This window comes from Schistocerca nitens, chromosome 7 (genome assembly GCF_023898315.1).
Source record: "Schistocerca nitens isolate TAMUIC-IGC-003100 chromosome 7, iqSchNite1.1, whole genome shotgun sequence".
Taxonomy (NCBI): domain Eukaryota; kingdom Metazoa; phylum Arthropoda; class Insecta; order Orthoptera; family Acrididae; genus Schistocerca; species Schistocerca nitens.
In genome coordinates, this window is record NC_064620.1 from 148,374,263 (window position 1) to 148,391,950 (window position 17,688).

The window sequence follows — 17,688 nt, forward strand, 5'->3', positions numbered from 1 at the left end:
CATCAGGTTCAGCGGCCTTTCCTCTTTTGAGCAATTTTAATTGTTTTTCTATCCCTCTGTCATCTATTTCAATATCTACCATTTTGTCATCTGTGCAACAATCTAGAGAAGGAACTACAGTGCAGTCATCCTCTGTTAAACAGCTTTGGAAAAAGACATTTAGTATTTTGGCCTTTAGTCTGTCATCCTCTGTTTCAGTACCATTTTGGTCACAGAATGTCTGGACATGTTGTTTTGCTCCACCTACTGCTTTGACATAAGACCAAAATTCCTTAGGATTTTCTGCCAAGTCAGTACATAGAGCTTTACTTTCGAATTCGTTGAACGCCTCTCGCATAGCCCTCCTCACACTACATTTCGCTTCATGTAATTTTTGTTTGTCTGCAAGGCTTTGGCTATGTTTATGTTTGCTGTGAAGTTCCCTTTGATTGTGTAGCAGTTTTATAACTTGGTTGTTGTACCACAGTGGCTCTGTTCCATCTCTTACGCTCTTGCTTGGCAGATACTCATCTAATGCATATTGTAAGATTTGTTTTGAACTTTGTCCACTGATCTTCAACGATATCTGTACTTGAGATAAAACTTTTGTGTTGAGCCGTCAAGTACTCTGAAATCTGCTTTTTGTCACTTTTGCTAAACAGAAAAATCTTCCTACCTTTTTTAATATTTCTATTTACGGCTGAAATCAACAATGCTGTAACCGCTTTATGATCACTGATTCCCTGTTCTGCGTTAACTGTTTCAAATAGTTCAGGTCTGTTTGTCACCAGAAGCTCTGTTTAACTGCTCAAGGTAGTTTTCAGATAATGCACTTAAAAAAATTTCACTGGATTCTTTGTCCCTACCACGTGTTATAAACATTTGAGTCTTCCAGTCTATATCTCGTAACTTAAAATCTCCACCCAAAACTATAACATGGTTGGGAAATCTACAGCTGGTGAGCCAGGGGGCCTATAGAGACATCCAATTACCATGTTTGAGCCTGCTTTAACCATGACCTTCACCAAAATTATTTCACATTTTGGATCTCTGTCAATTTCCTTGAACACTATTGCACTTTTTATCACTAAAAACACGCCTCCCCCTTCACTGTCCAGCCTGTCTCTGCGGTATACATTCCAATCTGAGTGTAGAATTTCATTACTATTTACATCTGGTTTCAGCCAACTTTCCATCCCTAGTACTATGTGGGCATTGTGATCGTTTATTAATGAGAGCAGTTCAGGGACCTTTCTATTGACACTCCTGCAGTTTACTATTACCACATTAATATTGTCATTCCATGTTGTGTTTTGACTACTGCTACCTTGTCACGTCTCTGGAGGCGTCTTGTCAGGCCTAGGGAGGGAATTCTCTAACCTAAAAAACCCACATGTGCACTCCACATGTACTCCACTACCCTTGTAGCCACTTCCTGCATGTAGTGCACGCATGACCTACTCGGGGAGACCATACATGTCTCCACCTGATAGCGGGGGTCTAGAAATTTGCACCCCAGATCTCCGCAGAATTGGAGAGCCTGTGGTTTAAGCCTTCCACTCGGCTCCAAACCAGAGGACCGCTATCGGTTCTGGGAACGACACTACAAGTAGTTAGTTCAGATTCCACCCCGTGAGCAAAGCTTTCCGCCTTTACCAACTCTGCCAACCGCCTGTATGAACTGAGGATGACCTCTGAACCCAGACGGCAGGAGTCATTGGTGCTGACATGAGCAACAATTTGCAGTTGGGTGCACCCAGTGCTCTCTATCACCGCCGGCAGCGCCTCCTCCACATCTCGGATGAGACCCCCCCGGCAAGCAGACAGAGTGAGCACTGAAACACTGGCCTTCTTCCCCGACCTTCCCGTTATTTCCCTAAGGGGCTCCATCACCTGCCTAACATTGGAGCTCCCAATCACTAATAAACCCCTCCCCCCATGTGCCTGCTCGGACCTTGCTGAAGGAGCGGCCACATGTCCACTCACAGGCAGAGAAAGCCATGCCACACAGCCAGCCTCCACATTGACCCTCCACCTTGTGCAACGCGAACACTGTTGAACCCGCCACTCCCCTTGGGGAGAGGGTGGCCCAACCGCACCCGGTATCTGCGAAGATGTCTCGAAAGCAGGGACCCTGGGTTAAGCATGTAACACCGGGGGTGTACCATGTGATGCACCAGACTCCCCACTGCCGCTACACACCGAGGAAGCAGCCTGAAGACAGCTGACTGTGGCCATCAGCACGTTCAGCTGTTCGCGAACAATGGCCAGCTCCTCCTGTGTCCATACACAGCAGTCACACATTCTATCCATCCTAAGAAATCAACAGTCTACTGTAGAGCCTTAAGTAATCAACTTTTAAAACTTTTAACTAGACTGCTAATTCACTAAAGGCGCCTGATAGCTGACTAAACTGTGGTTACTAGACACTTCTTGTTGGAAACAATTAAAATAAGCACTAACTGTCTCTGGACTGTATTCAAAACAAACACAAAGTCTATGGAACACAATTACTAGTACTCGAAAATTAAAGCTTCCTAAAAGCAAAAACACACGGAAAAAGAAGTGACAAGTAACAAAAACACAGTTAATACTTAAATTTACGTAGCTTGCTGCACAGGAGATATGAAGCAGATGGCAGTTATGACAACTCTTTACAGCAATACACTACCACTCTCACTTTAGCCTTCACTGGACACAATTATCCCAACAGCCTAGTCCAAAAGCAGATTTCCCAGGCCATCACATCCAATCCTAGTACTGCTGATGCCTCCAAAAAACAACTTCAGAGCACACCACTTCTCACCCAGTATTATCCTGGTCTTGAATTTATCAATCAGCTACTTTGACATGCCCTGAAATGAGATCCATTCTGCCTGAGATTTTGCCCACCACACCTAGAATAGCTTTTTGTCACCCTCCCAATCTCCACAATATCCTTGTCAGATGCTATGCTCCTTCTGCACCTATCTCCCAATCCTATGGCTCTTATCCCTGTGACTGTCCCTCGTGCAAGGCTTGCCCTATACATCCTCCTACCACCACCTACAATAGCCCTGTAACTGGCAAAACATATACTATCAAAGGGAGAGCCACCTATGAAATGACACATGTTGTATACTAGCTGTTATGTAAACACAGTTCAGCCTTTAAATTGGCATGACTACCACATAGTTATCAGTCAGGATGGATGGGTATAGGCAGAGAGTGTCTACAGGCAACACACTATCCTGTTGCATAGCATGCTCTACAACATAAGTCATGACCTTGGTGCCTGTTTCACCACACACGCCATCTGGATTCTTCCCCCAGACATCAGTTTCCCAGAACTCCACAGGTGAGAACTAGCACTACAACATGTCCTTGGTTCTTGCCACGCACCTAGCCTTAATTTGTGTTAATTCCTTCCATCTCAGCATTAATTCACAGTAACTATTCCTTTCTTCACTCCATTTCAGTTTTCTACATGTTTCATTTTCTGTCTTGTCTATTTTTTGCTTTCCTGCTTCCCACTTCTGTTCCATAAAATGCACTTAGCTTTTTACTCTTATTAACTCGTGCACAAAGTCTTAGTAGTAATCTCTGTCTTGCATATTTCCCTATCTTCCTCAGGTTTTCAAATCTCATCTGGTGCAGCCCCCAACAATCAGTCTTTCCTTCTCATCCCATCCAGTAAATCTCCTTTGACCTGGGGCTCTGGGTGACTTCTGTAAACTGTACCACTTTCCCTAACCCTCTCCAGTCCTTTTCCTTCTCCCCTATTCCTTCCCGTCAACTCTTCGGCCAGAGGAAGGAGCCGCTGGCTCTGACAGCTTCTGAAAGTTAAATCCCTTTGTGTGTTTGTTCCCCTGCCACTGCTTGGTGAGTAAATTTGTTTTTGTCTGTCCATTTATATTATATTATCAATAATTGATAATTTCATTGTTATATATTCCACATGTCTTTGAAATGGTGATGGAAAGCTTTTTAAGTCCATGTGTATAGCATATGACTCGGAAAGGCATCAATCTCCACATGGTCTGTATATAGTGCATCATGAGATCTTTGAAACTGTCCATGAAAGTTCAGAATGTGGATATTAGTGTACACAACAATGTCATCCATCAGTTTATCGTCAAAATAAAGATAGAAGATATCTGTTGGAGTCTTTGCTGCTGTAGCCAGTGCTAAAGTGCTCAATTTGTGAGAAATAATGTTATGGTTTTTGGGTCTCCCTTCATGACTAACTGGTTTCGTATTCCATTAATTATGCCCATCTTTATTCATATAGCAGTTTTTACTAAGATATGAATTTGAAAATTCATCATTTGAAGAGGCATCTGAATCACCCAGTGAGGTGGCACAGTGGTTTGCACACTGGCCTCACATTCAGGAGGACAACATTTCAAATCCATATCCAGCTACCCAGATTGAGGTCTTCTGTGATTTTCCTAAATCACTCAAGGTAAATTCCGAGATGTTTTCTTTGAATGAGCCCAGCCAATTTCCTTGTGCTCCTTCTCTAATGACCTCAATGTCAACAGGACAGTAAACACTAATCTTCTGTCCTTTCTTTTCATATCTTAATCCATATCATGCTCATTTATTTTAGTGTTGTCCTGTCCATTTTCTGAACTTTCCTAAAACAGAGACTGTTTGTAATAAATTTACAGCAGCCCTGATATAATTTCCTCATCTGCAAAAATTTGGACATTCTCTGCAGGATCAGGAGAATCAACATTGAAACCTTGCATGTGTTCAATGAACACTTGCTAAAGCATGTAACTGGTCAGAAAAGTGATAATAACAGATTTACTTAAGAGCTGATTCACATTAAAGATAGTGACAGTGATCACACGAAAATGCTCACATTGGGTCACTTCACTGAAATACTGAGTAGCACAGGTGGTCAGGTCAGCTTTTGGCACTGAAGTGAAGTGTGAAGTGGCACAGGTAGTCACATCAGGGCAAACCATACATGACAGTGAAAAAATGAGGGTTCATAGCAGTATTAAGTAGAGCTCAAGAGACAACCACACAACATTTGAATTTACATGGAACCAGCTACCTCTGTTTCTCACCACATCAAAGATTAGCTACAGAAGAAAAAATATTGATGGGAATGAGCAGTTAAGGGTTAAAGTTAACAGTGATAACAAGAATAAAGTGATAAGAATAAATGATGTTTTATATGTTCCAGGCTTTGGATACAATTTACTGCCAGTTAATCAAAAGATAAGATGTGAGCTAGGAAGAAGAGCCAGACCCAGAAAGTGCCGGGCTGGCTATCAGCCCCACCTCAGAAAATAAAATACACAAGCAGTTAAAACATGATGACACTCGAAGTTTATGTTTCTGTGTTGTGTGTGTGTGTGTGTGTGTGTGTGTGTGAGAGAGAGAGAGAGAGAGAGAGAGAGAGAGATTAAATGACAAAATGTGACCCGTACATATTTTTTTATTGATGAAGGAAAAAGAGAGAGAGAGAGGTAGAGAGAAAGAGAATCAAATGACTAGATCTGGCACATGCCTATTGTTTAATGATGAGCAGTATGCCATATACAATAAGAACAATGAATCAACTAGGGAACACCAGTAATGACTGCAGCTCATGTATTGATTAGATGAAATTCATTATCGTGCAGATGCTGTAGTAATTACAATAATTACAAATTGTTCCATCAAAGACTGGAACATTTGCATAATGTGAGCATGCATTTCTTAAAAGAAAAAATCGACTGTTTGACTCCACTGAATGAAATTCCTTTTAGATCAGAGTATTTACTGCATAAAAAAAAAGTAGTCTTGGCAACCTGTAACACTTTGAGGGCCAGTCATTTGGAAAAAACAATGTTTGGCACAAAACACGAGTCATTTATGTCCTTGTTTCAACTGACACTGGTATATTTGTGTTTAATTTATCTTAAACGATAAAATACATTAAAGAGATCAAGTTTATTTTTCATATTTATCTGAATTTCTTAATAGATTACAATTTTTAAAATTATGATGACACAAAGTATAATTATACTAAAAAAAAAGCATGAGGTGAATTCTTGAGCAATTTCAGACATAATTGGCTGTTTGTATGGAAGAGTTTGAAGCATTGTGGCATACAGAAAGGTATGGGGAAATCAGCTTGTTTCCCTCCTGCTTGTTTTGCTAGTAAATTGTCTCATCACCTGCAAACAAATCTTGGAAACTCATGCTGGATGCTGCTTCATTTTGAGATTCATCTGTAAAAAAAGATGAAATGAAGACTGATAAAACAGCACTAAATTGTAACTGCAGCAGCAGGACCTGTAGCAACAATGTTAGCAGCAAGAAATTGTAGCATACTGCACCTTGCCAGAGTATGAATCTTCTTCACACTTTTCCCAATCAGATATTTATCCCTATGCTTCAGATCCTCTTTGAGCTTCTAAAATTTATTGCTCATTCAACAAATGTGACATATTTGTAGCAGAATTACAAAAAATTGCTAACCTAATGAGTACATGCATGAAACTGAGCACACAATGACTCAGTCAGCCACAACAGCAGTTCTTGCATTTGTTACTGGGTCTTGCAAAGTAGTTATAAATATTGACAGCAGAAGGCAGAACCTGTCAAAGGACAGATAGTGAGACATCTGTACATTGTTCTCATATGAAATCAATGCAATTTTCAAGTGACACGTGGCTTGCACATCATGAAAATTGCAGCCCTAGGTATATTAAGGTGCAGTCCTTTTGTGCCCTGAGTTATGCTCAGGTCTGGCCACCAATGTGGTAATAGAAATTTCAAGCAATATAACAAAAGATCTACTTCCTACAGAATCTCCCAAGATATATGAACTAATTAACATGGTTGTATGGTGAAGTGTACTCCATCTTCTCACTTTTGCAGATGACATGTGAAGAAATTCATTTGATTATATGCTAAAATGAATGAAAGAAATCTGTGATATCTTCATCAAGTTCAAAGGGTGGATAGAAAGTGAAACTGGTTGAAAAGTTGAAACAGTTCAATCAGGCAATGAAAAGAATTTGTTAATAAGCGTTTGAAGGTATTCTTAAAGACAAACACAATTCAACATAAGATGACAATTCTTTACACTCCAAAACAAAACAGAAGTGTGGAGTGTCTGAGTTGCACAATCATTAAAAAGGCAAAATCAATGTTGACAGATGCAATGCTGATCAAATAATTTTGAACTGTAGCCTTTAAAACTGAGATGTAGCCGAAGAATCTCTCTCAATTGTTCAAAATGTTACGCCTGAATAATTATCAAGTGATCATTCAATCAAGCTGAGTCATTTACAAAACTTTGCATATTGAGCACTTTATATGTACCCACCACCAAAAGTGAGAAAAAGGGTAAAAGATAAATTCAAAGAACTTGCATTTGTTGGATGTTATGGAGATTTTAAAGTGTACTGTCTAATTGATCCACATTCACCAAAGATAGTTGTGAAGACCCATGATGTGGAGTTCAGCAAAAATTTAAAATGCAACAGTGCAAAAGTATCACAAGGAGTACCAAACTTATAATTGACAACTATACCAATTGTGTTTCTTTGTATATTACAGAATCACATCCTGCTGATGATCAAAGTGCAGTTAATCTTTATTTGACATGAAACGATACAGAGCAGACAGTAATGGCATCATCGATCAGTACAGTGATCAACATCCAGATACAAATCCCACGCAGCTAGAAACTGGAAAATCATTGCATTAAAGAGAACTGAAAATTATACATTGCAATAATGAAATTTCTTGTGTGTTAGAATTCCTGAGTCAAATGTGTATAACAAATCAAAGATTCATGATGGTTGTGAAAATGGAAATGAGCCTTAAATAATGAATGTAAGTCATAACTTGAAAAAGTGACTTGGACTTTGGCTAGTTTACAACCAAACAGGTGGTGTGCGCTGATACGAAACTTCCTGGCATATTAAAACTGTGAGCCAGACTGGAACTCAAGCCCCAAATGTTCACCTTTCACGGGAAAGTGCTCGACAAGCTGAGTTATCCAAGCACTACTCATGACCCATCCTCACAGCTTTATTTCCACCAGTACGTCATCTCTTACTTTCCAAACTTCACAAAAGTTCTTCTGTGAGATTTGTGAGACTAGCACTCCTGAAAGAAAGTATACTGTGGAGACATGGCTTAGCCACAGTCTGGAGGACGGTTTCCAGATTACAAATGAAGACTGTAACGTAACTGCTATCTTTTCCTTCTGTTAAATAACTTTAAAATCAATTTGGAAACTTCCAGCCGATAAGAAAAAAGAGTAATTTGTTAATGTGTAAATAATGTATATTTCTATGTTAATGTGATTAATTTTTATGAGAGTTTTTTTGACTATATGAACTGCTGACAGGGTACTGACGGAAGTGGCATCGGCCTTGGACATTGACTTCATGAACCGAGAACAATTAAGAAAATTAACACAGTGTGACAGTGTGTTTTCATGTACTGCAAAGTGTGTGGCTGAGGGAAATATTGATGCTGCTGCTGTTTGGTTTGAACTTCATTTGGATGATGACATTGTATTGTCATCAGCTCCAGGCAGTAATAGCTGCTGGGAACAGGCAATATTCCCTGTCAAGAGACCTTTGCACATTTCCCCCAACCAAATGTTAAACTTTGAGGTCAAGGTATGTAGTATTCATGTGTATATGAAGTTTTGTAAATCTAATAGTAAGTAAAATCAAACAATGGAAACTCCAGGTTGGAATATCAACAATGTAGGAAAAGGTAGATTTCTACTTACCATAAAGAAGACATGTTAAGCTGCAGACAGGCACAATTAAGACACTTACATAAAACTTTCAGCCACAACCTGCATCAGCAAAAGAGAAACACACATCATTCACATACATAAGCAAGCACACCTCGAGCTCACACGATCACCAACTCCAGCACATTCCAGCGCATTCCAACTTGAGATGCTGGAGTTGGCAGTCATGTGTGCATGGGCTGTGCTTGGTTGTGTGTGTGAATGGTGTCTGTTTCTTGTTTGCTGATGGAGGCTGTGGCCAAAAGCCTTACATAAGTGTCTTTTAATTATGTCTGTCTAGTTTTCACGGTGTAAAGGCTGGTCCATAAAATTTCGGGCATGCAGCCACATAATTTCAGCTTCTTCTTCTAATATTTCAGCTGAATACTGCCCAGCCATCTTCAGAGTGAGCCAAGGTGACTAACGCTCCAGTTAGTCACTTCGGCTCACTCTGAAGATGGCTGGACGGTATTTAGCCGAAATATTGGAAGAAGAAGCTGAATTTATGTGGCTGCACGCCAGAAATTTTATGGAGCGATATTGCTTTTGTTTTGTAAATGGGGCTGAAAAACTACAAAAATGAGGTAGCATACCTTCAACTACATATGGATTCATTATTTAGCACTAATCTGTAAGCTCAATAATGAATTGTACTTGCCTAAACTTATGATGAATTACAACTCTATTTCCACTTAAAGGAATTATTGTAATGGTATGCGAGGTATCCTGACCAGGGATGGGGAATCTTCTATCCAGTTGTGAAGCATGTTTATGGTCTTTGTAATCAGGGCTAGAATGATTCCAAGCTGTAAACTCGTAATCTCCATTGTCCAGAGTAAGAGAGTGATCCTTGTATAAATGGAACGCTATACCACTATAATCCAAGTCTGAAACTGTTGCCATGTAACAAGCTTGCATTGCTCCTTATGGAGGGCAGATTGTGATCAGGTGATTACATCACATGACTTGTTTGTTGCATGCCACCTGGTGTTAGATGTGACATGAAGATTTTTTTTTTTTTTTTTTTTTTTTGTACCAGTGTCAAAGCTGCAGTTTTGCTTCAACCAGGGTACAAGAGTCAATACGTAACATACAAATCTTGTGCTAACTATCCCATTTTTATACATTTCAAATTGTAAACTTTACAGTGAGGGAACAAAGAACCATTATCATTTACCAAATTTTTAAAAAAAATAAGCTGGGTAGATATAATGTAGAAAATTTGGGCAGAAAAGTGCAGAAATATGTACACTGATTAGTCAAAACATTATGACCACAGTCCACCACAATGTCGGTTGCCGCCTGGTGGCGCTGAAGGCATGTGACATGGTAACAAAAGTATGTAAGTGGAGCAGACGTGTACGGGAGATCACCCTGGTGAAGATATGGGCTGCAAATGGAGAAATCCATTGATATAAGCAACTTTGGCAAAGAGCAGATTACTATGACACAGAGCCTATGAATGAGTATCTCAAAAATGGTGAAGGTGGTTGAACGTTCTCATGCTACTGTCGTGAGCATCTACGGAAAGAGGTAGAATGACAGTGAAACTGCCACTGGGCACTAAATGGTTGGACATCCACAACACTTTATAGAATGTGGGGTTTGGAGGCTTGTCTGCTCTGTAAAATAGGATAGATGTTGATCTGTGGCATCTCTGCTGAAAGAGCACAATGCTGGTGCATGCACAAATGTTTTGGGGCACACTGTTCATCATACATTCTTGAACATGGAACTCCACAGCAGACCACGCCTATGTGTTCACATGTTAATACAGCAACATCATTGTTTAATATTACAGTGGGAACAGCACCACTGGGATTCAGCTGTCAATCAATGGAAACTTGTTGGCTCTTCGGGTGAATTACATTTTTGCTACACTTTGGTCTACTCCACAAATGCCATCACCGAGGTGAATGCAGCTCAAAACACGCAGTGCACCATGGTCACTGGCTGATAGGAGCAGTATTAGGCTATGAGAGACATTCTCCTGCACTTACATGGACCTGTGCAGTAATTGAAGACACGCTGACAGCTGTGAACCACCTGCATCCCTTCGTGCTCGGTGTCTTTCACGACAGCGATGTCATCTTTCAGCAGTATAATTGTCCATGTCTCAGAGCCATAACTGTTGTACAGTGGTTTGAGGAGCATTATAGTGAACTCGTGTTAATGTCAAGTCGATCAAAGTCACATGATGTAAATCCCGTGGAACCCATCTGGGTTGCTATCAGATCAACAGTGCATATCTGAATTACATAACCTGTGTGTACACATCTAATGCCACGTACCTCCACAAACCTACAAACAAACTGTCGGATCCCTGATATGCAGATTCCGTGATGTATTTTATCCCAAAGATGGAGAAACAAGCTGTTAAGCAGGTGATCATAATGTTTGGCTCATCATTGTACATATTATCAGACTAATGATTCATGGGACCAATGACCTTGCTGTTTGGTCATCCCCCCCCAAATGAACCAACCAACTAATGGTTGACAGTTTATTTATATTCAGAGACAATCTGTCATGACCAGGGAAAATTTTGTTTATAGGTCATATTATAAGTAGAAGAGATTCTGATGATAGTTCGTGGTGGGCATGCCTGTGCAAACTGCAAGATGGCGATCCAGTAGACAGGATACTTGGGAAATATAATGCTTCTGGACCCAAATGGCCTCTGAGTTATCACTTCAATGTCAACCAGAGTGCCAGTATGCAATTACCACTTGTCAATAAGCCAAGAAGACTAAGGTTTCAGCCTGCACTCATGGTAGGAAAAAGGGACTTGGCTATCAGGTGGAAATTAAGATGGCCATATGGAGACAGAATGTTCTAGCAGGCCAGAAAGATAATGCAGGACATCATGTGCAGTCATTCCCAATAGAAAAAGACCCTCAACATAGCGTATAAAAGGGCAGCCATTGCCCCAGCATGAAATCAGAGAGAGTAACTGGCCAGTGAAGCGGAGGCAGGAGGCAGCGGCATTGGTTGATGGTAGCAGGCACTGATGGAACAGTAGCACTTAATCCACTCTGAATGCCACAAATACAACTGATAGATAAATTTTAGTATATCCATTATGGATGATGAACTGCAACTTTGGTTTAAATTGGCGATTTATATGGGTACAAATATGTGACCAGTCACTTTTTTTGTATTTTAGATATGATACATTGTACTGTTAACTACATGTGGATGACACAATAATACTTTTCAATTATTGAAAAGAAGAACTAAATAACCTAGCAGATGAAATGAATGAAATGCATCCAAACATCAAATTCACTTTTGAACATCAGACAGTTGAAGCAATTAATTTCCGTGATATGACTATTTAGTCACAGTAATGAGCATGCTTTCCAAATATATAGAAAAGCCACTAACACTTATTGCCATAGACAATACCTCATGCCACCTGAATCAACATAAAACACTTTCTTCAGGTCATCTGTAAACCACATGCTTCGCATCCCCATCAGTAAACCAGATGAATGTAACGAAATTAACATACTTAAATCTATAGCCCAAAGTAATGAGTATAACACCTTTATAAACACCCAAATTGAAAAAATACAAAGCAAACTTAAGCAACTACCATCACCATTAGAAGATAAGAAAGAAATGCCAAAACTTGACAGATTTGTGGTCCTTGGCAAAGTGTCATACAAACTTGCAAATCTTTTCAGACAATATGATATAAAAATATCTTTCTACACAGACAGTAAACTACAGAATAAAATGATTCACAATAATAAATCCACTGAAGAGTGGCATCAAAAGTCTGGCATATACAAAGTCACGTGCTCCAGTTCTTGCTTCTGTATAGGACAAACAGGCAGAAATTTTGCAATCCACTACAAAGAATATATGTGTTATAGCCTTTAATCACCAATAATTGCGTGGATATTCAAACACACTCACTTAGAAACAATAGCTGGTTACATGACAACAACTCAGTATCTCTCATTCGACTGCCGTGCCGTGACATGCGGCCGGCGCCGTTCGTAGCTAGGTGGCGCTCCCGCTCTCAGCCGAGTTGCGGAGCGCCTCTATCGCCGTTTGCGCGTACTGTCGTGGCGGCACTGTTAAATGTCGTGGCACTGTCACAACACTTTTTCCCCCTTGAAAAAAAAAACACTCACTTCCTTGGAGACATGGACAGTGCGGAGACATCCATGGCCTCTTGTGAGGCCCTGAGAAGATCCCGCGGAGAGACACGATAGTATGGTCGAAAATGTCCAGGATGGAAGCTCGTGCGTGGAACGTGCCTCCTTGACGAGATGATGGGTGAAAACTCCGGAGCAGCATCCATAGGTGTCGTGGACCTGGGGGTGTGCTCCAGCGAGATGGGTCCCGGAGAAGGCGGCGTCGCGACTGGGGCCAGTTCCGGCGTACTCGGAAGCGGTAGCGACATCAGCTGCATCAACACGTACGGTAGATCGGCAACAGTGACAGGACTGGCTTCTCGGGCTGGTGGAGGCGAAGGAAGGGGCCGTGGCACCGGCGTGGCCACCACTCGTGGGTGCATCTGGTCGTAATGGCGAACAACCATGCCGTCGTCCGTACGTATTTCACAAAGCCGGCGGCCGCGAAGAGCCTTGACCACCCCTGGAATTCCATTTAGGGCGAGATCCATACCCTCGTGCCCACACGTCGGCGCCCACCGAGTATTTTCCCGCACTAGGGGACACAGCACAAGGCCTGACAGGGTGAAGCAGGTGCAGTAGAGTGCGCGGTTGGTGGCCATGCAAGAGTTCAGCAGGGCTGCGATCACCCAGAGGCGTGAAGCGATAAGAACTCAGAAATTGCAGCAGAGCATCATCTGTGGAAAAATCACGAAGGAATTTTTTCATCTGGCTTTTGAAAGTGCGGACAAGGCGCTCGACCTCCCCATTCGATTGCGGATGGAAGGGCGGTGCTGTAACATGATGAATCTCTTGTCCAGTACAAAAATCACGGAAGGCCTGCGAAGAGAACTGAGGGCCATTGTCGATTTTGGACAAAGCCAGCGTCGTCGCCACAGTGGTGGGTGACGGACATCGAACAACAAACGGAAACTTTGAGAAGGCGTCAATCAACAGTAGCCAATAAGTACCGGGGAAGGGGCCTGCAAAGTCAGCGTGCACCTGTTCCCATGGCTGCGCCGGATCAGGCCACGGAGAGGGCATTGTACGAGGTGCAGCCAGTTGTTGAGCACACTGACCACACACAGCAACCATGTGGGCGATGTCCGAATCAATACCGAGCCAATAAACGTGCCTGCGGGCCAGGGACTTAGTCCGAGAAATCCCCCAATGGCCTTCATGCAACAGTTTGAGAACATCTTTGCGAAGAGAGGCTGGCACCACGACCCGTGGAGATGCGCCATCCGTGGCCAGAAGAACAACACCATCACGAACAGACAGACGAAGGCACAAGGCATGGTAGTTGCGAAGCGGATCCGATGCCCGGCCCTTGGTCCTGTCCGGCCAACCCCGTTGAACAAAACCAATCACCTGACGCAGGACCGGGTCCCGCGCAGTAGCCGACGCGACCTGTGAACCTATAAGTGGAAAACCCTCGACCGCACAACGTTCTTCCTCATCAATGTGGAAACAGAGTAGTTCATCACGATCGAAAACCGGGTCGGGGCCCATTGGCAATCGCGACAATGCGTCAGCATTGGCGTGCTGGGCCGTGGGGCGATAGTGAATCTCATAGTGAAAACGAGACAAGTATAAGGCCCAACGTTGCAGGCGGTGAGCTGCCTTATCCGGAAGCGACGCCAATGGGCTGAACAGAGAGAGCTTGTGGTCGGTGATGAGGTGAAACTTAGAACCATACAAAAAAACGCTGAACTTTTTTAGAGCATAAATGATAGCGAGTGCCTCCTTTTCGATTTGAGAGTAACGCTGTTGCGCATTGTTGAGGGTCTTGGAAACATAGGTGATGGGTCGTTCCGACCCATCCTCATACCGATGGGCGAGAACAGCCCCTAGACCATACTGTGACGCGTCAGTCGCCAGAAGCAAGTGCTGACCTGGACGGAATGTGGTAAGACAAGGCGCCGACTGCAAATGAGCCTTCAGGCGGACAAAAGCCTGCTCACACTCGTCGGACCAACAGAAAGGGACGTTTTTGCGTAACAGCTGATGCAGAGGATGAGCTACCGCAACAGCGGATGGAATGAATTTGTGATAATAAGCAATCTTGCCTAGAAACGCTGAAGTTCTTTGACCGTAGACGGCCGGGGTAGAGCGTTAATGGCCGCAACATGCTGACGTAGAGGATGTATACCCTCACGGGACAAGTGGAAACCAAGATACACAATGGAGGGTTGGAAGAACTGTGACTTGTCCAGATTGCATTTCAACCCAGCCGAATGCAAAACCCGAAACAGTGAACGCAAATTGCGAAGGTGCTCCTCAGTGGAGGCCCCCATGACAACAATGTCATCCAGATAGTTGATGCAGCCGGGAACGGAAGCCGTGAGCTGTTCCAAAAACCGATGAAAAATAGCCGGCGCGCTAGCGACACCAAATCGTAACCGCTGGTACTGATACAACCCACAAGCGGTGTTGATGATGAGAAATTCCTTGGAAGAAGCATCCAACGGCAACTGATGGTACGCCTCTGATAAGTCAAGTTTGGAAAAGAACTGGCCCCCAGCGAGCTTGGTAAATAACTCCTCAGGACGGGGAAGAGGATAAGTGTCAATGAGGCTCTGAGCGTTGACGGTGGCTTTAAAATCACCACACAATCGCAGACTCCCGTTTGGTTTAGAAACCACCACGATTGGCGATGCCCATTCGCTGGAGGTAACAGGAAGGAGAATCCCTGAAGCTGTTAACGTGTCTATCTCAGTATTGACAGGTGCAGGCAACGCCACCGGAATAGGGCGTGCCCGGAAAAACTTAGGGCGAGCTGTAGGTTTAAGAGTAATGTGGGCTTCAAAATCCTTGGCACAACCCAGACCAGCAGAGAACACGGACGAAAATTCAGAACACAATCCATCCAGCTGTTGATACAGAATATCCTCAGATATGAGGTGCACATCATCATCAATGGAGAACCCGAACAACTGGAAAGCATCATAACCGAACAGGTTTTCAGTGCCCACATGATCCACCACATAAAATGTGAGGGGCCTAACAACAGTCTTGTAGGCAGTGGAAGCATCAAACTGGCCAATGATAGGAATTTTATGTTTATTATAAGTTCTCAGATTTCGCGTAACTGGAGACAAGGGAGGGGAGTCCAACTCAAAATACGTGCGAGAATTAATGAGAGTTACTGCAGAGCCAGTGTCCACTTGCATGCGAATGTCTTTATCCAGAACGCGAACAGTAACAAACAACTTATTTGTTTGAGAAAGCACACTGTCCGATGCCTCGCCCTCGTCGACAGGAACTTTAGGGGACTGACACACAGAAGCAATGTGGCCTTTTTTCCTACATGAATCACACATGGCCCAACGTTTTGGACATGTGGCCCTGTCATGCTGTACGAAACAATGTGAACAAGAAGGAAGTGCGGAACGAACCTGCTTCTGTGGTTGCTGTTTTCGCTGCGAGCGTTGCGGTCCAACGCGACGTTGTTTACGCGAGTGAACTGCCGCCACATCTTCATTCTCCTGTGAAACAGACAAATTGTCCGTGTCGAAAGTTGACTGTACAGCGCCTACATCACACCACGTGTCTATTTGCGCGCCTGCAGCATGAGACACTTCAAAGGATTGAGCGATGCTTAGAACTTCCGCCAACGACGGGTTTGGCAGTTGTAGACGTTGCTGAACTTCGTTATCAGGAGCAAGCCGTAGAATAGCATCCCTAACCATTGAATCAGCATAAGACTCTTGATGAGTGTCCATGACAAACTGACATTTCCTACTCAGACCGTGTAGTTCCGCCGCCCAAGCCCGGTAAGAGTGATGGGGCTGTTTACGACACCGGTAGAACGCCACGCAGGCGGCAACGATGTGGGTGTTTTTGCGGTAATAGATAGACAATAAGTCACACATTTCTTGGAAGGACAGGGAGGCAGGTTCCCACAGAGGGGCTAACTGAGATAGTAGCTGATAGATCCGTGGGGAAATCCAAGATAGAAATAACTACTTACACATAGGAGCGTCGACAACACTGAATCCAAGAAGTGTTGCTGCAAATGCTTCTCATAATCCTCCCAGTCTTTAGCGGCCTCGTCGTAAGGAGGGAATGGAGGCAGAGAAGAGGAAGACAGACGATGAGTAAGCGACGTCGACAACGCCTGAATAGCAGCCGTCAGCTGTGTTTGTTGTTCAATGAGCGCTTGCATGAGCTGTTCCATGTCTGCCCCGTCACGAACACACAAATCCACAACGCAGTGAAAATATCCGACCTCGTCGCCAAAAAGTGTTATAGCCTTTAATCACCAATAATTGCGTGGATATTCAAACACACTCACTTAGAAACAATAGCTGGTTACATGATAACAACTCAGTATCTCTCATTCGACTGTCGTGCCGTGACGTGCGGCCGGCGCCGTTCATAGCTAGGTGGCGCTCCCGCGCTCAGCCGAGTTGCAGAGCGCCTCTATCGCCGTTTGCGCGTACTGTCATGGCGGCACTGTTAAATGTTGTGGCACTGTCACAACAATATGGATACCCTTTGACTCAAAAACTAAAATAAGTCCAGCATTGCATCACATATTGCTCATCATGAACACTGTGTTGGTGATATCAATAACAATCTTTTTGTTCTATACATTACTGAAAAAGGGTTACAGATGAATCTCCTTGAACAATTAGAGATTTACATTCACAAGGTAAAATCACGTCAAAAAATCCTTAACAAACGAACTGAATGCAGAACTCTTTCTTCCAGAATTTGCAAGACATCCTGGCACAAAAACACCAAAAAAAGATAATAATAAGACATATTCATCCTGGTGCATACATTTTATTCTCTTAGTCATATAACAACTGTGGCATTCTGAAATTCATT

General features: G+C 43.0%; 1 protein-coding gene across 3 annotated transcripts in view; it reads left to right on the forward strand.

Moving 5' to 3' along the window:
* LOC126194637 (protein arginine N-methyltransferase 9-like) overlaps nucleotides 1–17,688 on the forward strand; it is a 124,401-nt gene that overhangs the window by 58,442 nt on the left and 48,271 nt on the right. For all 3 annotated transcript variants that reach the window (XM_049932810.1, XM_049932808.1, XM_049932809.1), the window contains one exon: nucleotides 8,327–8,603. In XM_049932810.1, the coding sequence (XP_049788767.1) occupies nucleotides 8,327–8,603 (277 nt within the window). The remainder of the gene's footprint in view (nucleotides 1–8,326; nucleotides 8,604–17,688) is intronic.